This window comes from Eucyclogobius newberryi, unplaced genomic scaffold (assembly GCF_026437365.1).
Source record: "Eucyclogobius newberryi isolate DKJ021-1_F unplaced genomic scaffold, fEucNew1.0.hap1 SCAF_5, whole genome shotgun sequence".
NCBI classification, from domain to species: Eukaryota; Metazoa; Chordata; class Actinopteri; order Gobiiformes; family Gobiidae; genus Eucyclogobius; species Eucyclogobius newberryi.
The window spans coordinates 7224356-7241653 of NW_027316167.1; the positions used below are offsets into that span (position 1 = coordinate 7224356).

Genomic DNA, 17298 nt, shown 5'->3' on the forward strand with positions numbered 1-17298 from the left:
GTTCAAGTAGTGTTCAAGTAGTGTTCAAGTAGTATTCAAGTAGTGTTCAAGTCGTGTTCAAGTAGTATTCAAGCAGTATTCAAGCAGTATTCAAGTAGTATTCAAGTAGTATTCAAGCAGTATTCAAGTAGTGTTCAAGTAGTGTTCAAGTAGTGTTCAAGTAGTATTCAAGCAGTGTTCAAGTAGTATTCAAGCAGTATTCAAGTAGTATTCAAGTAGTATTCAAGCAGTATTCAAGCAGTGTTCAAGTAGTGTTCAAGTAGTGTTCAAGTAGTATTCAAGTAGTATTCAAGTAGTATTCATGTAGTATTCAAGCAGTATTCAAGTAGTATTCAAGCAGTATTCAAGTAGTATTCAAGCAGTATTCAAGCAGTATTCAAGCAGTATTCAAGTAGTATTCAAGTAGTATTCAAGCAGTATTCAAGCAGTATTCAAGTAGTATTCAAGTAGTGTTCAAGTAGTGTTCAAGTAGTGTTCAAGTAGTATTCAAGCAGTATTCATGTAGTATTCAAGTAGTGTTCAAGTAGTGTTCAAGTAGTGTTCAAGTAGTATTCAAGCAGTATTCATGTAGTATTCAAACAGGATTCAAGCAGTGTTCAAGTAGTATTCAAGTAGTATTCAAGCAGTATTCAAGCAGTATTCAAGCAGTATTCAAGCAGTATTCAAGTAGTATTCAAGCAGTATTCAAGCAGTATTCAAGTAGTATTTAAGCAGTATTCAAGCAGTATTCAAGAAGTATTCAAGAAGTATTCAAGCAGTATTCAAGCAGTATTCAAGCAGTATTCAAGTAGTATTCAAGCAGTATTCAAGCAGTATTCAAGCAGTATTCAAGTAGTATTCAAGTAGTATTCAAGCAGTATTCAAGCAGTATTCAAGCAGTATTCAAGTAGTATTCAAGTAGTATTCAAGCAGCATTCAAGTAGTATTCAAGTAGTATGTATTCAAGCAGTATTCAAGTAGTATTCAAGTAGTATTCAAGCAGTATTCAAGCAGTATTCAAGCAGTATTCAAGCAGTATTCAAGCAGTATTCAAGTAGTATTCAAGTAGTATTCAAGAGCCCGAAGCGCGGGTGACAGTGGCATTAGTGACAGTGTTGTACCATTAATGCCCAGCAGAGGGTGTAATACTCCCCACCGATTTAAATAACGTCACTACTTTGCGCATGTGGGTGGGATCAAACACAAATACAGTTGAGTTTTAGTTGTAAAAAATACTAAATCTAGATACATTTTGTCGTAAGTAATGCAAATGTAATGTGTTATAAATTCCATGTACTTGTACTTTTAAACTCGTCTAAGTGGAGAATATGAAACGCTTGGCTGACACTAATGAGCCTCAAGTATTCAGAGTAATTATGATAGCAGCGTTTTGCTTTTAGCTCTAAGTGATGTTGGCTCGTTTTATCTGATAAATGAAGACGAGAGTAAAAATGAGAGTGCTGCTCGGTGGTGCAGTGGTTAAGGCACAGCACATGTGTGCAGCCGGCCGCACAGTCGTGAGTTTGACTGTTTACTGCATGTCCTCCCCTCTCTCTCATCCCCGTTACACCCTGTACTTTCCTGCCAATAAAGCCCACACAATTACAGTTGCAAGTAGAAAGGCTTAAGGCTAAAGAGAACATGCATAATGTTGTTGTTGGTCCCATTTGGATTCATTTCTCTCACAAAGCTCAGGTATTACTGTGTACTCGCCCGACACGAGGCCATTCACCTCTCCGTATACTGCTGCTATAAAAACACTGTGATTTAATGACCAAAAAAGCCAGTGTGTGTCAAACATTTGACCGCTGAGTCACTTGCCCTCACAAACAGTAAATGGCAAGGCTGTCTAAACAGTAACCCAGCAACAAGGTCAAAGCCCTGTATTTAACAAGCTGAACTTTGCTTTGAAGGCCTCTCCTGCTCTGTGGACGGGGGCTCTTTGCCCCACACGTGCTCTGTTTGTGCTGAAATACATCTGTCATATTATTCTATCCAAAAGTCATTATTTAAAATGACTTGTTTTCAGACATGTGTGTGTGAAGGTGTTTATTACACAGACAAAGTGTGAAAAGGGGAGTGATGACACGAGCACATAGCTCCTCCTACAACCTTTGGATGAGTCTTCAGCCTTCATCTAACTCTCTACTCATCCCAGAGCTGACATCACACACGTGAGTACACTCAACGATATATGTAGTATGCAAGAGTCATCTTAGGCAGAATCTGGATATCTTTAGGAAAATGACTTGGAGTTGGTGAGATAGTAGTAGTAGTAATAGTAGTAGTAGTAGTAGTAGTAGTAGTAGTAGTAGTAGTAGTAGTAGTACACAGAACAGATGTTATAAGTGAACACAGACACACAGAGGACACTTCTGAGTGAGGACGGCTCAGCATGTGTCATTTCAAACTAGCAGACTTAAATTTGTACACTAACTGCTGCCTGAAGAGGATCTGCACGTTCTCCTAGTGTCCTTCCTTTTGGTCAGACATAATACACTAAAGGCTAAATAAATAGGAAATCAACCTTTTTCTAATCGAAGGGTTAGAATACACCAGCCAAACCAAACTGAAAAGCTGAGTGATTTATTGTGAAAACTTTAATATATATTTTTCCCATTAAATCTAGTACTTATAATTTACTACATGTGTTATAAAGCATATGAGAATCAGCATTACCTTTCACTATGATGATCGTTACAGTCACTTTTATATGTTTGTTATGCAATAAGCCGGGATTGTAAAATGTGAACCAAGCCCAGACTGTGATAGTATTTTATAAACTGTCTAAAGCCTATACTTGTGTTTCTACTCGATTTTTTCTTCAATTATTCACTCATTTGAACTAAATGTTTTATCTTCTTCAGATTCCACCATGTACTCCTCATGGTGTGTGCTGTTCTTTCTGCTATCAGGTAATTTTGTAAAGAAATCAATGTGTTTACTTTTTAAAATCAACTTCTTAGAGCTTTTATTGTATAATGTGCAGCACAAAAACATAGCTCTGTGAGAGTATTCCTTGTAGGTCTGATGAGGCGGGGCAGCAGCAAGTGTTTCTGCATGTTTTCAACAGTCAAAACCACTTTAACAAACTCATTCCAGCGCCTAATTGGCTTTCACTATGTACATTTGTTCACTTCAAGGACTGTTGCTTTTCGCCTTTTCAACATGTTTTACTCCTCACTGTTGCCACTAGAGGGCGGTAAACACCTGACTAGGGCTTAAACTAGGCCTCAATTACTTTTGTGATTGGTCAACTGGTCAAAGGGCTATTTCTACTGTACTTTGAGACTTTTTATATACATTTTAACCAAATAAAGGCTGTAATATCAAAGAGAATTATTGATGAATCATTCTTTTTTTTTATTTTGATTGCTGTTGTCCTTGTTATAAAAGGTATTTGTGTGTGTGTTTTAGAGTCTGTATAGTCCAGGAAACAATTACAATGATAAAAATTCGACCACAATTATTTTTAAAGTCAACTAGTCACGATTTATTAATTAATCTTTGCAGACCCAACTGGAGATGTGATTGGAATATTTCACTATGTCATCAAACCTCTTCTGTTATGATTGTTTTTAATGCTCAGAAATACCTTGCGTTCTTAGTTTAGAGTAGAATGGGCTTGCCTTTCCGCAGATCTTGGCCTGATCGTGACACACAGACGAGATTTGAAGTTTAAAACAAAAGAATAAACCGTAAAAACCGTCAACCTTCAACTCAACCGTGGTGGCGTATCTTCAGGTTCGCGGGGGTTCTTGATCCACAACGTCCACCGGAGCCTGTGCCTGGAGGAAGTGGCCCCGGGCGCTGAGGTCGTGGCCCGAAAGTGCAGCCTGGACTCGGACTCGCAGCAGTGGATGTGGGAGGAGCGGCGGCGGCTGGTCAACGTGAAGACCTCCAGGTGTCTGTCCGCCCGCGCGGTCCAGCCCGTGCACACCGAGCCCTGCCCCGAGCCGGGGGACGAGGACGAGAGGGCGGCGGGGCTGGAGTGGGAGTGCGACCGGGACCGGCTGATCAGCAGGAACAACTCTCTGCTGCTGTCGCTGAGTGGTCGACGCCCGGTTCTCACGGATGATGGCAAGAACGTCAAATGGAGGTCTCTGGACCAGGGGGACATCTGTCAGGAGACGCTCAGTGAGTAGACGTCTTCCAATGTGACCTACACTTATGTCCTCGCTAACTGACTACATTTTACAAGTTTTGTTAACGTTCTAGAACACAGGTGTGCCAAAGTTCTGTAATCTTAACGCAAAGGATGCTGGGATTTATCAGGTGTATCTGTTTGATTTCATTTTGTGCTTACAACACTCTGTTTTTAGCAAAGTCTAGTCTATTCCCCAGAAAACACGTTAATAAAAGACAATTGAATCATTGTTTGCAAATAAACTTTTAAAATGTAACACAAATTAAGTTTGGCCCTCAGGCAAAGCAATCTTATTTGTAGAGCACAAGGCAATTTAAAGTGCTTCACACGACAGGAAAACACAAAACAGTTTAAGATATAAAAGAGAAGAGTCCAAATAAAAACATTTTGGAAAGACTGTTCCAGATTTTAGCTGCATAAAACTGAAACCCAGATTCCCCATGTTTAGTCCTGACTCTGGGCACCAGCAGGAGGCTGGTCCATGTTTAGTCCTGACTCTGGCACCAGCAGGAGGCTGGTCCATGTTTAGTCCTGACTCTGGCACCAGCAGGAGGCCGGTCCATGTTGAGTCCTGACTCTGGCACCAGCAGGAGGCCGGTCCATGTTTAGTCCTAACTCTGGCACCAGAAGGAGGCCGGTCCATGTTTAGTCCTGACTCTGGCACCAGCAAGAGGCCGGTCCATGTTTAGTCCTGACTCTGGCACCAGCAGGAGGCTGGTCCATGTTTAGTCCTGACTCTGGCACCAGCAGGAGGCCGGTCCATGTTTAGTCCTGACTCTGGCACCAGCAGGAGGCCGGTCCATGTTTAGTCCTGACTCTGGCACCAGCAAGAGGCCGGTCCATGTTTAGTCCTGACTCTGGCACCAGCAGGAGGCTGGTCCATGTTTAGTCCTGACTCTGGCACAAGCAGGAGGCTGGTCAGTGTTGAGTCCTGACTCTGACACCAGCAGGAGGCCGGTCCATGTTTAGTCCTGACTCTGGCACCAGCAAGAGGCCGGTCCATGTTTAGTCCTGACTCTGGCACCAGCAGGAGGCTGGTCCATGTTTAGTCCTGACTCTGGCACCAGCAGGAGGCTGGTCAGTGTTGAGTCCTGACTCTGGCACCAGCAGGAGGCCGGTCCATGTTGAGTCCTGACTCTGGCACCAGCAGGAGGCCGGTCCATGTTTAGTCCTGACTCTGGCACCAGCAAGAGGCCGGTCCATGTTTAGTCCTGACTCTGGCACCAGCAGGAGGCTGGTCCATGTTTAGTCCTGACTCTGGCACCAGCAGGAGGCTGGTCAGTGTTGAGTCCTGACTCTGACACCAGCAGGAGGCCGGTCCATGTTTAGTCCTGACTCTGGCACCAGCAAGAGGCCGGTCCATGTTTAGTCCTGACTCTGGCACCAGCAGGAGGCTGGTCCATGTTTAGTCCTGACTCTGGCACCAGCAGGAGGCTGGTCAGTGTTGAGTCCTGACTCTGGCACCAGCAGGAGGCCGGTCCATGTTGAGTCCTGACTCTGGCACCAGCAGGAGGCCGGTCCATGTTTAGTCCTGACTCTGGCACCAGCAAGAGGCCGGTCCATGTTTAGTCCTGACTCTGGCACCAGCAGGAGGCTGGTCCATGTTTAGTCCTGACTCTGGCACCAGCAGGAGGCTGGTCAGTGTTGAGTCCTGACTCTGACACCAGCAGGAGGCCGGTCCACGTTTAGTCCTGACTCTGGCACCAGCAGGAGGCCGGTCCATGTTTAGTCCTGACTCTGGCACCAGCAGGAGGCCGGTCCATGTTTAGTCCTGACTCTGGCACCAGCAGGAGGCCGGTCCATGTTTAGTCCTGACTCTGGCGCCAACAGGAGGCCGGTCCATGTTTAGTCCTGACTCTGGCACCAGCAGGAGGTCGGTCCATGTTTAGTACTGACTCTGGCACCAGCAGGAGGCCGGTCCATGTTTTGTCCTGACTCTGGGCACCAGCAGGAGGCCGGTCCATGTTTAGTCCTGACTCTGGCACCAGCAGGAGGCCGGTCCATGTTTAGTCCTGACTCTGGCACCAGCAGGAGGTCGGTCCATGTTTAGTCCTGACTCTGGCACCAGCAGGAGGCCGGTCCATGTTTTGTCCTGACTCTGGGCACCAGCAGGAGGCCGGTCCATGTTTAGTCCTGACTCTGGCACCAGCAGGAGGCCGGTCCCTGAGGTCCTCAGAGTCTGAGATGGTTCATATGGCCCTAACATGTCTGAGATGTAGTTAGGTGCTAGGCCATGGAGAGACTTGTACACAAGCAGAGCTGCTTTAAAGTCTATTCTCTGAGCCACAGGGGCCAGTGCAGAGACCTGAGAACAGGACTAATGTGATCATACTTCAGCAGCTGATATGCCTAATAATGATCTCAGATGATGGGCAAGAACCATTGTAACTCTAAGGGAGACTTACTGTTCAAATAAATATCCAAAATAGAAATCCACAAATGTTGAACCATCTCATTACTTGTTTGTGAGTGGCTCCACAAAGCTGTATTATTGATCTCATGTCTAAGAGTCATGTCAACTGACAACAATAATATCTTTAGAGTTCAATTATTGCATGTCAATCAGAGAAGTCGTTAAACTTTGTACCAGATTTTCTTTCATTGTTGATGGACTTACAGAGATATCCACCATAAATCAGGTTAAACAGATTAAGACAGGTTAGACAGTTAAACAGCAAATTCTACCTGAGAATTCACACTTTCCCACCGGCTCAACTTCAAACTATGAGAGTTATAGAATGTTGTGAATATCCCGTGAACACAACTTATTGAAAGCATTCTCACTTGTGGTTTCACGTCTCGGTTCGGCAGCTGCAGAACTCGAGAGCAACACACGTCTAATAGGATTGTCAAAACTGCAGGCAAAATAGTCGGTGTTCCTTCCTCTCCAATCTCGAGCGGAGATCTTCAGGAAGCGAAGCCTGAACCCAGCAGAGCAGCCGCCATCATTAAAGACCCTAGGCAACCGTCAATAATAAACATGTTGTCAGTGTTACCACCGGGTAAGAGGTAGTGGAGCACAAGATGCACATTCAGCAGGACGAAACTGCGAGTCGTGAGGTTGTTAAATGCACAGTGCCTCCCGTGCATTAGAATAGTTCTGTTTGGAAAAGAGCACAACTGTCAAATCCAGTGAGAATATAGAGTAGCTGCATTATATATAACGCGGGTAAATGTGCACGTTCTGATCCGGCGAAGCTTTCAATTGTAACAAGAGAGAGCCTTAGTTGTTGTTTTTAAGTCCAGTACGTGACCTTTAGCCACAAGAATGAAGACTATAATATAGACTATAAAAGCATGTTGTTGTTTTTGTTTTTTGTTTTATGTTTTTATTGGGGCGAAAAACCAAGAAAAACACGTGTTCTCACTGTGAGCGGACATCTCCACAAACTGACTATTCTTCTTCTTCTTCTGTGGTAATTTATAGCGTTTTATAGTGGTATCCAAGTGTTACATTACGCCACCTACTGTAGTTGCACGTCTTCTGTAGTTGTACGTCTTCTGTAGTTGTACGTCTTCTGTAGTTGTACGTCTTCTGTAGTTGTACGTCTTCTGTAGTTGTACGTCTTCTGTAGCTGTACGTCTTCTGTAGTTGTACGTCTTCTGTAGTTGTACGTCTTCTGTAGCTGTACGTCTTCTGTAGTTGTACGTCTTCTGTAGTTGTACGTCTTCTGTAGCTGTACGTCTTCTGTAGTTGTACGTCTTCTGTAGTTGTACGTCTTCTGTAGCTGTACGTCTTCTGTAGTTGTACGTCTTCTGTAGTTGTACGTCTTCTGTAGCTGTACGTCTTCTGTAGTTGTACGTCTTCTGTAGTTGTACGTCTTCTGTAGCTGTACGTCTTCTGTAGTTGTACGTCTTCTGTAGTTGTACGTCTTCTGTAGCTGTACGTCTTCTGTAGTTGTACGTCTTCTGTAGTTGTACGTCTTCTGTAGTTGTACGTCTTCTGTAGTTGTACGTCTTCTGTAGTTGTACGTCTTCTGTAGCTGTACCTCTTCTGTAGTTGTACGTCTTCTGTAGTTGTACGTCTTCTGTAGTTGTACGTCTTCTGTAGGTTGTACGTCTTCTGTAGTTGTACGTCTTCTGTAGTTGTACGTCTTCTGTAGTTGTACGTCTTCTGTAGTTGTACGTCTTCTGTAGCTGTACGTCTTCTGTAGTTGTACGTCTTCTGTAGTTGTACGTCTTCTGTAGTTGTACGTCTTCTGTAGTTGTACGTCTTCTGTAGTTGTACGTCTTCTGTAGCTGTACCTCTTCTGTAGTTGTACGTCTTCTGTAGTTGTACGTCTTCTGTAGTTGTACGTCTTCTGTAGCTGTACGTCTTCTGTAGTTGTACGTCTTCTGTAGTTGTACGTCTTCTGTAGTTGTACGTCTTCTGTAGTTGTACGTCTTCTGTAGTTGTACGTCTTCTGTAGTTGTACGTCTTCTGTAGTTGTACGTCTTCTGTAGTTGTACGTCTTCTTTAGTTGTACGTCTTCTTTAGTTGTACCTCTTCTGTAGCTGTACGTCTTCTGTAGTTGTACGTCTTCTGTAGTTGTACGTCTTCTGTAGTTGTACGTCTTCTGTAGTTGTACGTCTTCTGTAGTTGTACGTCTTCTGTAGTTGTACGTCTTCTGTAGTTGTACGTCTTCTGTAGTTGTACGTCTTCTTTAGTTGTACCTCTTCTTTAGTTGTACGTCTTCAAAACACCTGCTCCACACCACACCGTCCAAAAAAAAAAAGTAAAGAAAGAAAGAAAGCGAATCTTTTGACTTCCTTCTTTAGACTTCATTCCATAAACCTGACTCGTACTTGGCTTGGTGACGCCCCCTCCAGCTCCAGCGGTTATTTTTTAGGCTATAATATTCCACAGCATGAAACCTTTACGTAAAATATTCCAAAGTATGATTTTAACACCTCCAGAATTTCACTGTTTTAAATAAGAATATGTTAATTTGCACTTTAATTAGAAACAACCCTTTATTTCACCCCGAGTTTCTTATTTCTTGTAAAATATCTTGCGAAATGACAATAAAGTGATCTTATCTTGTCCTATGAAAGCGTAATGTGCAAAATGCCCCTTACAGATAACTACTTCAGGTTGTGTAAAGCTGCCTTTTATTTTAAGAGGCGATTGAATAATAAATTCAAAGTAATAGCTGTTGCACCCCTACTGGTTTAAGAATGGAAATACAATTGGACCTGCGCGGGAGGACATTCAGCTGCCATATAATGTGGACAAATCGTAACATGAAGGGAGGTTTTGGTCATTGAAAACTGTTTTTATTTGTATTTATCCGATAACCCACAGCGAGAAGCTGATTGCTGCTCTTTGATTTGATTGTTTATTTCAAAACCAAAGCACAGAATGTGAACATAAACAGCTTAAATGTAGCTGGCGATCTTTTTTAACTGTACATAAATCCATGTCGTATGTTAAGATAAGAGAACATTTTTATGACTTTCCACAGAAAGTGTTTACAGATTAAAATGACTTTGACGTACACGGTCTATTCACGCGTACACTGTGAACTCTGAACAGATGTTTTTATGTCAAAGAAAGCTAATGACCTTTATAAAAAAAACACTTCTGAGTCATTTTACAGTCGAGTGTGCAATTTTTAATGACATAAAATGACATGGCGTAATAGAACATCCTGTGCTTGGCCTTATAACTGAGGACATCTCCAATTGAAACAACTAAAATGGCTGTAGGAAACATTAGATCAATTAAAAAAAAATAAAAAAAATAAAAAAAAAAATATATATATATATATATATATATATATATATATAGGTTTGTTTTGATGCTAAAATGTACAACCTTGTGTGGTGAAGTGTTGTTTCCTTTTAGTTTTTCACGAGCAGGAAATTACCTTTTTCTTTTAATTTATTGAGGAAATGAATGCAGCAGCTATAGAGCACGGCGACGTGGAAGTGTTCTTTGTAACAGTATTGTACATGATTATAACAGTATTGCACATAGTTCTGACAGTATTGCACATGAGTATAGCAGTATTGTACATGGTTATAACAGTATTGCACATAGTCATGACAGTATTGCACATGAGTATAGCTGTATTGCACATGAGTATAGCAGTATTGTACATGATTATAACAGTATTGCACATGAGTATAGCAGTATTGTACATGATTATAACAGTATTGCACATGAGTATAGCAGTATTGTACATGATTATAACAGTATTGCACATGAGTATAGCATTATTGTACATGATTATAACAGTATTGCACATGAGTATAGCAGTATTGCACATGATTCTAACAGTATTGTACATGATTAAAACAGTATTGCACATAGTTATGACAGTATTGCACATGAGTATAGCAGTATTGCACATGAGTATAGCAGTATTGTACATGATTATAACAGTATTGCACATGAGTATAGCAGTATTGTACATGATTATAACAGTATTGCACATGAGTATAGCAGTATTGTACATGATTATAACAGTATTGCACATGAGTATAGCAGTATTGTACATGATTCTAACAGTATTGCACATGAGTATAGCAGTATTGCACATGATTCTAACAGTATTGTACATGATTAAAACAGTATTGCACATAGTTATGACAGTATTGCACATGAGTATAGCAGTATTGCACATGAGTATAGCAGTATTGTACATGATTATAACAGTATTGCACATGAGTATAGCAGTATTGTACATGATTATAACAGTATTGCACATGAGTATAGCAGTATTGTACATGATTCTAACAGTATTGCACATGAGTATAGCAGTATTGCACATGATTCTAACAGTATTGTACATGATTAAAACAGTATTGCACATAGTTATGACAGTATTGCACATGAGTATAGCAGTATTGCACATGAGTATAGCAGTATTGTACATGATTATAACAGTATTGCACATGAGTATAGCAGTATTGTACATGATTATAACAGTATTGCACATGAGTATAGCAGTATTGTACATGATTATAACAGTATTGCACATGAGTATAGCAGTATTGTACATGATTATAACAGTATTGCACATGAGTATAGCAGTATTGTACATGATTATAACAGTATTGCACATGAGTATAGCATTATTGTACATGATTATAACAGTATTGCACATGAGTATAGCAGTATTGCACATGATTCTAACAGTATTGTACATGATTAAAACAGTATTGCACATAGTTATGACAGTATTGCACATGAGTATAGCAGTATTGTACATGATTATAACAGTATTGCACATGAGTATAGCAGTATTGTACATGATTATAACAGTATTGCACATGAGTATAGCATTATTGTACATGATTATAACAGTATTGCACATGAGTATAGCAGTATTGCACATGATTCTAACAGTATTGTACATGATTAAAACAGTATTGCACATAGTTATGACAGTATTGCACATGAGTATAGCAGTATTGCACATGAGTATAGCAGTATTGTACATGATTATAACAGTATTGCACATGAGTATAGCAGTATTGTACATGATTATAACAGTATTGCACATGAGTATAGCAGTATTGTACATGATTATAACAGTATTGCACATGAGTATAGCAGTATTGTACATGATTCTAACAGTATTGCACATGAGTATAGCAGTATTGCACATGATTCTAACAGTATTGTACATGATTAAAACAGTATTGCACATAGTTATGACAGTATTGCACATGAGTATAGCAGTATTGCACATGAGTATAGCAGTATTGTACATGATTATAACAGTATTGCACATGAGTATAGCAGTATTGTACATGATTATAACAGTATTGCACATGAGTATAGCAGTATTGTACATGATTCTAACAGTATTGCACATGAGTATAGCAGTATTGCACATGATTCTAACAGTATTGTACATGATTAAAACAGTATTGCACATAGTTATGACAGTATTGCACATGAGTATAGCAGTATTGCACATGAGTATAGCAGTATTGTACATGATTATAACAGTATTGCACATGAGTATAGCAGTATTGTACATGATTATAACAGTATTGCACATGAGTATAGCAGTATTGTACATGATTATAACAGTATTGCACATGAGTATAGCAGTATTGTACATGATTATAACAGTATTGCACATGAGTATAGCAGTATTGTACATGATTATAACAGTATTGCACATGAGTATAGCAGTATTGCACATGATTCTAACAGTATTGTACATGATTAAAACAGTATTGCACATAGTTATGACAGTATTGCACATGAGTATAGCAGTATTGCACATGAGTATAGCAGTATTGTACATGATTATAACAGTATTGCACATGAGTATTGCAGTATTGCACATGATTTTAACAGTATTGTACATGATTAAAACAGTATTGCACATAGTTATGACAGTATTGCACATGAGTATAGCAGTATTGCACATGAGTATAGCAGTATTGTACATGATTATAACAGTATTGCACATGAGTATAGCAGTATTGTACATGATTATAACAGTATTGCACATGAGTATAGCAGTATTGTACATGATTATAACAGTATTGCACATGAGTATAGCAGTATTGTACATGATTATAACAGTATTGCACATGAGTATAGCAGTATTGCACATGATTCTAACAGTATTGTACATGATTAAAACAGTATTGCACATAGTTATGACAGTATTGCACATGAGTATAGCAGTATTGCACATGAGTATAGCAGTATTGTACATGATTATAACAGTATTGCACATGAGTATAGCAGTATTGTACATGATTATAACAGTATTGCACATGAGTATAGCAGTATTGTACATGATTATAACAGTATTGCACATGAGTATAGCAGTATTGTACATGATTATAACAGTATTACACATGAGTATAGCAGTATTGCACATAGTTATGACAGTATTGCACATAATTATAACAGTATTGCACATAAGTATAGCAGTATTGCACATGATTATGACAGTATTGCACAGGAGTATAACAGTATTGCACATGATTATATAGTATTGCACATTGTTATGGAAGTTTTCTGCAAACAATGACCAAGTAAAGGTGACCAAGAAAAGATGAAGCAGAAACAGAGTCTTGTCTCTCTCAGCAGGTGGAGGTTTATTCACTCGTGCACAACGTATAAACTCTCACTTTCCCTGACAGAGGATTCTGTCCCTACCTGACATAACATTTACAGAGTAAGCCTTTAAAGGCGGTGACAAATATTTGAAACGTATGCACATAATCACAATCAAAATCAGCTCCAAAAGAGATAGACCAAAACATCACGCCTGTGACGATTCGAGCCATCTCATTCAGAGGTCAATCGGAGATAATTAGGTCCTGACGCATTAAATGGCCTTATACAGAGCCGGACCGTCCTAACCATCTGCACACAGGAAAACTACACAGGTATTAATTGTACGACATGTCAAGGCCTATCGGAATGACATGACCCATTTCCTCATCACAACATGCATATGATACTATTGCACATGATTATGACAGTATTGCACATGATTATGACAGTATTGCACATGAGTATAACAGTATTGCACATGATTATAATAGTATTGCACATGAGTATGACAGTATTACACATGAGTATAGCAGTATTGCACATGAGTATAACAGTATTGCACATGATTATAATAGTATTGCTCATGAGAATAACAGTATTGCACATGATTATAATAGTATTGCACATGAGTATGACAGTATTGCACATGTGTATAGCAGTATTGCACATGATTATAATAGTATTGCACATGAGTATAGCAGTATTGCACATGATTATAATAGTATTGGACATGAGTATAACAGTATTGCACATGATTATAATAGTGAGATAGTGAAGTCATGTTTCCTTTTAGTTTATCACCGAGCAGGAAATGACCTTTTCTTTGAATTATTGAGGAAATGAACGGAGCAGCTAGAGAGCACGGCGACGTGGAAGACTGTGTTCTTTGGAAAAACTAGAGATATACTGTATATATTTTCAAAAATGCCTGGGTTTGCGCGTCTCAAATGATTTGTTACGCGCCGCCATCGCAAACAAAAGCTGATTCCTGAGGTTTTTATGTTGTTTTCAGGATCAAGGAGGGCGTCGGAGGAGTTCGAACTCGTGCCAAAGCCGACTATGTCACCTGAAGACAGGGAGTATCTCCGCTGGTTTTATCGCACTGAAGATGGTAAGTATCATTTTACTGCGAGCGCTGACAGCTTTAGCCATGTCACTTTCACTTCTCTTTCTGACACTATATTCATGCAGTTACAATCCATTTAGTAACTTTGGAAGAAATTGTGCTTTTCAGAGACACCTTTTTTTGCACTGCTATTTGAGTAAAGATCTTGGATTTTTTTTTATTTGAGTAATTCTTTCATGACAAAATGCGTCAATTGAACAACATAAAATGCAAGTCTGTTTTACCTCAGATATGATTGTTTTTTCTGTCTCTTCTTTGGAAATATAATGCATTATGTACATTTTTGTCATCCGATTATATTGACTCACATAATCCATTTTTAAATTATGTTATGCCCAAACTATTACTGTTACTTCAGAGATAATTGTGGTCTTTATTTTACTTGAGCCATATTATTCTTAAGTAACATTATTCTTACTTGAGTACTAATGGCAACACTACCCACCTTGAGCTAATGTCACTCCAGTTATTCAGGCAGACAGAATATGAGAGAAAAGCCTTAGTTATTAAACATATAAGTTTATTTGTGCAGATAAATGAAGCTTTAGATCACAGCACTAACATCGTTGTTTGACATTCTTCTTTACAGGACAGTACTGGAAGTTCACGCTCCTGCCTCTGGCCTTCACCTGCCTCCTTATTGGCTTCATGCTGTTGGGAATGGGCGCCATGGCCAACAAGTACAAACTGCACCATAGTTTCAAAATGAACTTTTCTTTTTGTTCCATATTTAAAATCAGCATCCAAATGTAACTGTGTCTGCTTTTGCCTTTTCTCCCCCTGCAGGAACAGAAAGAAGATAGCCAAGTACAAGGCAGCGGCTGGTTTGCTTCAGAAGAAAGATTGCGAGGAGCTGCGCGTCATATCGCTCGGAGACACTAGCGCGCCCACCACGCCGCCAGCCAAGACTCGCGCCTCCCCACCGCCCAACGGGGAGCTGAGCGACTGCAGACCGGGGAACATCGTGCTCACATACAAAGACGGCAACACCTCCAGCCTGTTCCCAGACACAGCAGCAGCAGCAGCAGCAGCAGCAGCAGCAGCAGCAGCAGAAGTCAGGCTGACAGGGGCGGACGGGCACGCTGAGGGTGCGGAGGAGGAGAAGGAAGAGCTGGAGATAACAACTCCACCTCCACACGCTGAGGAGCAGGAGCAGGAGGTGGAGGAGGATTTGGTGGAGGAGGTGGTGGAGAGTAATGATTAAAGTCAGAGCGCAGACAGTTTGGCTGGTGCTGATATGATATACAGAGGTGGAAAGTAACAAAGTATAAAAGTAAAAGTCCACATGACAAATTCTCATGTTTTTCTCATGATTTCTCAGTTTGGTGGAAAAGTCCACGTGGTAAATATGTATCATCATTTTACATAAGTCAACTGGCAGTTTGTGAAGAAAATGGGGAAAATACAAGTTGAAAATCACAGGAAGTAGGCAAGGCAAGGCAAGTTTATTTGTAGAGCACATTTCATACACAAGGCAATTCAAAGTGCTTCACAGCAGGAAAAATGCATTCAAATCACAAAGAAATTACAGAAACAGAAATACAATAAAATTAACTAAATTAAAAATTATCAATCCAACTGATTTTCTAAACTAATAAAATCACAAACAAAAGAGAAGAGTGCAAAGAAAAAATCCTTTCAGTCATATGCGCAGCTAAACAAAACTGTTGTTAGCTTAGATTTGAACATTGTCAGAGTAGAAGCCTGTCTCACATCTTCAGGAAGACTGTTCCAGATTTTAGCTGCATAAAACTGAAACGCAGATTCCCCATGTTTTGTCCTGACTCTGGGCACCAGCAGGAGGCCGGTCCCTGAGGTCCTCAGAGTCCGAGATGGTTCATATGGCACTAACATATCCAAGATGTACTTTGGTGCTAGGCCATGGAGAGACTTGTACACAAGCAGAGCTGCTTTAAAGTACTGCAGCTGTTTTACAGCTCGTTTGGAGAGGGGAAAGTAGTGCTGAGTTCTACAACAGAATCCCTCTGTGATGTCATCAATAAGCGACATTCCGTCAAAAATGTTCAACGATAGAATTTGCACACAACTGACGCATTTTAGTTTAAACGTTCATTCAACAAAATAAAGGTGTTACTATTTGACAGATCATAATGTGTCATTAATATTAATTTTGTCTCTTGTTTTGTCCCTTTGTTTACAATGTGTTTGCTAGGATAAGATAAGAAAACCTTTATTTGTCCCACAATGGGGAAATTATAATGTTGCAACACAGATTAGGCACAGAAGTATAATAATGAAAACTTGGTGACTTAAAAATAACTAAAGATTACACACTACACATACAACAGTATTGCACATGAGTATAACAGTATTGCACATGATTATGACAGTATTGCACATGAGTATAACAGTATTGCACATGATTATGACAGTATTGCACATGAGTATAACAGTATTGCACATGATTATAATAGTATTGCACATGAGTATAGCAGTATTGCACATGAGTATAACAGTATTGCACATGATTTTGACAGTATTGCATATGATTATGACAGTATTGCACATGAGTATAACAGTATTGCACATGATTATGACAGTATTGCACATGAGTATAACAGTATTGCACATGAGTATAACAGTATTGCACATGATTATGACAGTATTGCACATGATTATGACAGCATTGCACATGATTATGATAGTATTGCACATGAGTATACCAGTATTGCACATGATTATGATAGTATTGCACATGAGTATACCAGTATTGCACATGATTATGACAGTATTGCACATGAGTATAACAGTATTGCACATGAGTATAACAATACAGTGATCCCTCGCTATAACGCGGTTCACTTTTCGCGGTCTCGCTGCTTCGCGGATTTTCATCATGCATTGTGTTCTGCATTCTGATTGGCTAAACAGTTTCTCCGCGTCTTCTCTACCTGTGTGTCAATAACGTTATGGATTAATATGTACACGTACGTAAAACCGCTTGCCAAATTGAAGTTTGCGAGGCCGGTGAGAGCGGCGCCGCGCGTGAGCTTCAATGTTTTATGGAGT

General features: G+C 40.1%; 1 protein-coding gene across 1 annotated transcript; it reads left to right on the forward strand.

Moving 5' to 3' along the window:
- The first annotated feature begins 2849 nt into the window (after positions 1-2849).
- LOC140381609 (uncharacterized) lies at positions 2850-15487 on the forward strand. Its single transcript, XM_072465675.1, has 5 exons — positions 2850-2894; positions 3724-4116; positions 14155-14253; positions 14858-14948; positions 15055-15487. Exons 1-5 carry the CDS (start codon positions 2855-2857, stop codon positions 15470-15472), a joined length of 1041 nt encoding a protein of 346 aa, XP_072321776.1. The 5' UTR covers positions 2850-2854; the 3' UTR covers positions 15473-15487.
- Positions 15488-17298: the final 1811 nt, after the last annotated feature.